This window comes from Panicum virgatum, chromosome 4N, assembly GCF_016808335.1.
Source record: "Panicum virgatum strain AP13 chromosome 4N, P.virgatum_v5, whole genome shotgun sequence".
NCBI lineage: Eukaryota > Viridiplantae > Streptophyta > Magnoliopsida > Poales > Poaceae > Panicum > Panicum virgatum.
In genome coordinates, this window is record NC_053148.1 from 14,259,586 (window position 1) to 14,266,273 (window position 6,688).

The window sequence follows — 6,688 nt, forward strand, 5'->3', positions numbered from 1 at the left end:
GTTGTGGCGAACTATGGGGGGGGGGGGGCGCTCGGCATACCTCACCTCTCTAGCGCAAGGCTACATTTGTCAGCGGCAGCGCAGTGCTTGCCTCGGGTGAGGTTGATTCACAGGCGGTCAAGCTTGATTCGTCCCGGGGCATGCTCGATTTTACAGATGATGAACTTTATTTGTAGGAGAACTTAATTCGCGGTGGCACTAGAGATCACCACATCCCCTTCTCCATCTTCGTCCCCAAGCAAGCCAGCGATGACTACGTCCGACGAGAGAGGAAGAGGAGAAGAAAGAGGAAGGGGAGAGATAATAAGAAAAAAGAGCTGACATGTGCCCCTCACTTCCTGCCGTCTAAACCACTCTTTATTAAAATGGTTTTGATAGCTGGATGGTTAAAGATTTCTGATTTTGAAGTTGGTGATCAAAACCAAACTCAGACGATAGTTTGATGGTCAAAGATACACTTTTCCGGAAGAAAAATAGTTCATTTCATTCAACTTGAATTGTTCCCATACACCACATGTTATATAGTAGCAAGTGTCCCACTGCCCTTAAGGCCTTATTTGACTCACTGTCTCACTCACACAGGACGCCACATTACAAATTACGCTGCCATAATTTGATTATGCCAACTACTTCATGCCTTCACAAACTGGAACACCCCGCCCTGAGTCACATGGAAATGGAATAGCAATGAATGAATCATACGAAATCGGACATTCTGAAACAAAAAGAAGAAATATGGAGAAGAGAGAACCCTACTGATTCCATTTTCAGGCCCACGAGAATTTAGTTCGCAGGCCGCAGAGGTTTTGGGCCCAAAACTAGAGGCTACAAGCCACCGCAGCCGTTGAATCCCCTCCTGAGTCCTGACATCTCCCTTCTCAACTCCGGTAAGACCGATGCTGCCGATGAGGTCCGCCGCCGCCGCGCCGTGCTCGCTGGCAGCGCTGCTGCTCCGCCGCCTCTCCTCCCACTCGTCCTCTTCTGTCTATTCCGTCAGCCGCCACGCCCCCTCTGCCTTATCCTCTCAGCCCTCCGCCACCTACCTCACCACCAGCCCCCCTTGCCCCCTTTCCAGCAGCCGCAGGACCAGGGGATTCGCGGCCTGGGCCTCGGCGCCGGGGCCGGCGGGGCCCGCCGAATCCCCCGCCACGAAGGCGCTAGAGGCCAAGGTACCTGCCTTGCCACGCGGGTTTAGCTTGCCGCTCCTAAGTTTTTGTTGCAAGTTTCGGAGATGGCTGGATGAGCGTGCGCATGCTATCGTTCGCCACTGTGACCGAGCTTTGTTGATGTTGTTTCTTGGCAGATCAAGGAGCAGCTGGAAGCCGACGCGGTCACGGTCGTCGATACCTCCGGGGACGGCCGCCACGTCTGGTAAAGTACCCACTTCTTCGCCTAAAATATTCTCTTTTTCCCACTGGGGGTGGAAAGAGATGAGCGTGCTACTCGTTGGGTGGATTTTTGGAGCTCAGATGGACATGGACAATGCAGAATCCACTCTCTGTGAGTCTGTTAACGAAACCAGGGTCTGTTGGTAGATGGATTAATTTCATTTCTTGCATCTTGTTCTTAGCAATCGATGCTGAATGGTGCGGAAACTATAGTCATATGCTGGATACGTATCTAGGAGATATATAACCTTTTGGTAGTGCAATGTTCTCCTTACAAAACAAAACAAAACAGAATGTGTTAGCTCTGCATCTCAGCACTGCTGTGAGTTTGCTTGTGGAATGCAGCTTACATCACTTTGGAGCATGTCTAGATTGTTTCTTGTCCATAAATGACAGGAGCAGTTCTCATAAAACTAAACAGAATGTATTGGTTCTGGCGTTCTGCATCTTGGCTATGCTTTTCTTTATAAGAGCTCTAATATATTAAGTCCGTGAAAACATATTACAAAGCTCTGGGGTGCCTGGTCCCAAAGAACAGACTTGTAGCACCATAGCTATGACTAACGAGTCAATACATGACCAATACAGTGGTGCTCGATAACAGGGGAGCAGAGCGATCTAAAAATGAGTAACCTGGACTCCTGTGGTAGCACACATACTCACATAGGTGGTGTCTTCCTCGAGGCCGCCAGGCTCTGGAGAGAAGTGGACATGAATTAAACACCTGGGACCCTCATTGCTGCACCCGACAGTATAGCCGGCGCTCCCCTTAACTGTCTGATCGGCCTTTGTCTTCGAGGATTTGAGGGCTTGAGCCGTAGATATCGAATGAGTGTCGCCGGACTCAAGCGGTTGGCTCCATTTCGGAGCAACTTAAATTGATGTTCGAACCGTAACAGACACTATGCCACATCCATGTTTGCTAGTAGATAGATGTACAGATCATTGAAAAGTCTCGGGCCCTGCTATTACTGAAGCTATTTTGATTCCTGCAAACTTGCTGGTGCATACTTCAATTGTTGCATGCAGCACACATGCCCCATGTGGAGCTCAGCCCATAAGTCATCTGCACACAGGACTCCTAGGGACTGTTGAGGAGAAGGGACACTTAGCTCACCATCAGAACTGCAACAATGAGGCTGCCGGCGTGCCCAGGGCTTCAGGCGGCACATGAGGACAGCCACCCCCATCACACAAGATGGAGAAGGAAGTGCAGCCCACGCCGCCTGGTCGTAGGGAGGATTCAGATGCAGAAGGTGTCCGCTCGTCAAGCTCGCAGCAGCATCTTGCGCGATCAACGGTGAGCGGATGGTCCTCATTGCCGTCCAAGATGACAACGCCGGCGGATGCTGACCGGCCCAACCTCCATGAGTGCACCCTGGGCAGGGTCTGGGAGACTATGCCCAGGATCCCAATCGTGGAGAGAGGCAACAGCTTCAGAGTAGACGTGCACGTGTGCCGACACACTCTGGAGCAGCACAACGCTGCCCCCATGTTCACCGAGAACACAAAGGATAACCACAAAAGGGAAGGGCTTTATTTGATCACCCACCTCGTCTCGTCGGTTGAGTACACTGCAGGCAAGTAGCCTGCCTGCCACCATCAAGACAAGGGAGAGGAGGACCTCCGTCCTCGACATGGCACCCATACGGGCCAAACTAAACTATTTGACTAGGCCTAAACTAACTAATAGGAGAAGGGGCAGGCCATCCTCCCTCGCTGCCGGCGAGCATGCCGGAGGAGCAGAGGGAGGGGGCTGGAATTTGGAGAAAAATTGGGGCTGCTCGCACGCAGTTGGAAGAGGTTGCCTATCTCAGCGACTGTAAAGTGTTGGCCTCTACGGTTTAGAGTTTTCCATCTTGCTATGCTTTGAGTTTGCTTGTGGAATTCAGTTTACATCACTTAGGGCATGTATGGATTGTTTTTTTTTCATAAATGGGAGGTTGTTAGGTTCCACCTGGGTTGAGGTTAACATTGCCTCCACCCACCCAAACAGATGACAGGTCAGCTCATAAACATCACAAAGGCCTAGATCAATTTGCCCTCCCTCTTAGCTTGTGGCCAGATGCTTATCTCAGCGCATCATATGCCCATCAACAATGACCCATTATTACTTAAAAAACATTGGGCAAGCTAGTTTCTACTATTATATTTGTGATGTTTTGTTAGTGTGTCGAAATTATTGTACTACTATTTAACTTTGTTCTATGAGTTCATTTATGATGTCCCATGTATTTTTTTTGCGTGCAAGAATTAAATATGTCTGATATAAAAAAAACATCACATTTAATTTAAAAATCTGCAGTAATGAAATTCGAAATAGAAAAGAGTGAAAATTAAAATTAAAATATTAATTGAGCAGCTTAAGGATTATAGATGAACAGTTGAAATACGCCATCGAAACAACTGAGAGGCACTATCGAAACAATTGGCATACACTATCCAAATAGCTGGAGAACATTTTTACTCACTCTTAGCATGGCCAATGGAAAAGAAAGAACAAAATTAAATAAAGGAAAATGAAAGGCTGCGAGCCAGTATTGGCCTGCTTGGATGGGGTGGGTGGGGGAAGGTGCGAATGTGATGTTTATATACTAGAATAGAGAACTATCAATTTCACTTACCTATTATAGGCCAGTTCAGTATGGCGTGGGATTAGTTATCGATTTCGCAGAAGTTTATCTGTTGTGTTCTGAACGAGAATCGTTCACAGTTTATAACTTTATCGATCTTTGAAAAATTCTACTGTGAGCTGAATGAGTGATCAGTGGTAGTGACTGTTCAGTCAATTCAAAAGAAAACAGATGATTCGACAAATCTACTTCTATTGAGAGTTCCAACGAATGCATACCAGTGCCCTTTACTTGATATTTGATGTATATGTAAGATAATTGTAAGTTGTTCCACATTTCATAAAATTGTTGCATGTTCTGTAAAATATTAGGCATACAAAGTTGAAGTGATTATTCATCCATTTCTTCATTTACACTCACAGAGACTTGAGAACATGATAGCCTGTGAGTTACAACTCAGTTGGAGCTACGCATGCATGCAATGAATGCTAATTATGCATGCTCACTTTGATCACCAAGCATGACTAATTAGCAGTTAGAAAGTGGACACCATTCCTTTAAAGGTTAAGGGTTTATGGCCTTGACATGGAGATGACAAGGCTTTTAATGATACAATAGAAGCATATCACACTGTCTTAACTACCATTCAGAACACTAATCCTAGCATTCATCAACCATTTATAATTCATTGTGATACCATTAATTTTTAATCATTTTATCTGGCATTTAACTTTTGGATGTTCTGCTGAATGTTCATACACCAAAGCTGCTCTTTTCTTCAAACTCTGTGTAACGCACTTCTATAAGTTGGTTCTAAGAATTTAAATCATCCTCTCAACTGCATAACACACTCAATTCTTTTGTGAAACTCATCATGACTGTTTAGCATTCAGTTACTGAATAAACAGTTAGTAACAGAAAACCAGGGTAATATTTATGCTAATAAATGATACTTCATGGTTCCTTCTATTCAGCCACTGCACACAGCAGCTGCTGTTTGTGGTTTTATTTCACGTCCTTTGGTATTCAGTTTTTTCCCATCACATGTTACTGACTTTACTACTCCCTCCATTCACTTTTGATAGCTATATTTCAAAAACTCAAATGTTTATAAATGATAGCTATATTTGCTATTGGCATGGGATGTGGCAATAAATAGCACTAATAACGAGGAGTTTCCAGTTAAAGCATTGGAGAACCAACAAAAAAGTCAGTGTTGCATTTGTTATATGATAAGTAAGGTTATTTTCCTTGGTCATTGTGTCAAGGTGAAATATAGCTATCAAAAGTGAATGGAGGGAGTAGTTTATTAACATGGGATGAAGTAAATTGTAACAAAGAGAGTTGAAGCCATATAAAATGTTTGCAATCCATCATTACATTGTCCAGCAAGCTTCTTGTCAATGTCAACGCATATGGCCACATTAAGCTTAAAAATCATAAGATCCATAAGCTGATCTGTTTACGTGCCGTGCCCTATGTCGGCCACACTAGTGTAAAATTAACAAAATGATGAGATTTGCTCCAAGGAACATAGATATTTTCAATTAAAAGTTTAATTATTTACTATAAGCATGTAAAAATGCAGCATGGAAAATAAATAGGAAAACACATAAGGTAAGGCTTCAATGCAAGAGCCCTTGTGAAGATGAATAAAATGTAAGATGTGGAAATGAAGAACGCAAGAACAATTGTACAGAAGATCCTCAAGAATTGTTACTGTTCCATTACTTCTTAGATGTAACTCCCCAGGTACTCAATTGTATTCTTGTCATATTTGTGATGATGATTGTCAGCCCTTTCCGGATTGTTTTGGAATGATTGTTTTCATATTTCAAATGATTGTTTTGGAATTATGCGGATGATATAGTTTACACATTGGCTGACAATATTATGTTTTATTTTGGATATGTAGGATGTTTAGCAGTTTTTGTAGTATTATTTATCATTTATGTCGTTTTCTGTTAAATGTAATTCTGAAGCTGAACTAACCCCTAGCTGTTATATTCTCAGCATAGATGTGGTTTCCAAGGCATTCGAGGGAAAATCTGCAGTAAATAGGCAGAGAATGGTTTACAAGGCTATATGGGAGGAGCTTCAGAGCACTGTGCATGCCGTGGACCAAATGACTACCAAGACGCCAGACGAAGCTGCTGCGAACAAGTAATTCAATATCATGCCTGTGGAGGCAGTTATGCTCTCCTTTGAAGATCAGGCCCCTGCCTTCACCAAGTTTCTGTTTTTTTTTTCCTGAATGATCAATAATTCGCGATGTGATTAGTGTGTATTCAAAAAGAAATATATGTCATTCAATTTGCCTCCACAAACAAATTGTATGCTATGTGCAAGCGTCTGTGGCTGCTAATTAGCTGTGTAAGGGCTAAATATAAGTCATGCTGAGTATAAAGTGGGTAGACAGGTGTAAACTCCAGCACGCCGATGCATCAAAAAAGAAAACTTGCGTTTTTGGCCTACAAAGCTCATGCCCTTATGTCTTGATGAGAGGAGGAATCCTCCTATAAAGCAAGGTCGGGTTGTAGGCTGCACGTTACGGCAGTTGAGGGGTGTGATGGGAGCGTCAACCTATTTATATAACCCCCTCGTGAATGTGCTACTAAGTAAATCTAAGCTCACCATTCTATAACCTCGTCATGAATTAGGACAGTGGTACAGAATAATCAGAAATCAGAAGTATTCTGATCCGTACAAAGATTATCACTGAGGATA

The 6,688-nt window shown here is 43.7% G+C and overlaps 1 protein-coding gene across 1 annotated transcript; it reads left to right on the forward strand.

Moving 5' to 3' along the window:
• Nucleotides 1-832: 832 nt before the first annotated feature.
• On the forward strand, nucleotides 833-6,439 carry LOC120669656 (protein BOLA4, chloroplastic/mitochondrial-like). The gene is made up of 3 exons (XM_039949466.1): nucleotides 833-1,169; nucleotides 1,304-1,371; nucleotides 5,975-6,439. The coding sequence occupies exons 1-3, from the start codon at nucleotides 897-899 to the stop codon at nucleotides 6,126-6,128; spliced, it is 495 nt and encodes a 164-aa protein (XP_039805400.1). The 5' UTR covers nucleotides 833-896; the 3' UTR covers nucleotides 6,129-6,439.
• The last annotated feature ends 249 nt before the right edge of the window (nucleotides 6,440-6,688 follow it).

Excerpts from the sequence above, each read along its gene's own strand:
- LOC120669656 (XM_039949466.1), top strand. The coding sequence starts at position 897 with ATGCTGCCGATGAGGTCCGCCGCCGCCGCGCCGTGCTCGCTGGCAGCG. Across the intron at positions 1,170-1,303 it reads CGAAGGCGCTAGAGGCCAAG|ATCAAGGAGCAGCTGGAAGC; the intron begins GTACCTGCCTTG and ends GTTTCTTGGCAG. Across the intron at positions 1,372-5,974 it reads GGGGACGGCCGCCACGTCTG|CATAGATGTGGTTTCCAAGG; the intron begins GTAAAGTACCCA and ends TTATATTCTCAG.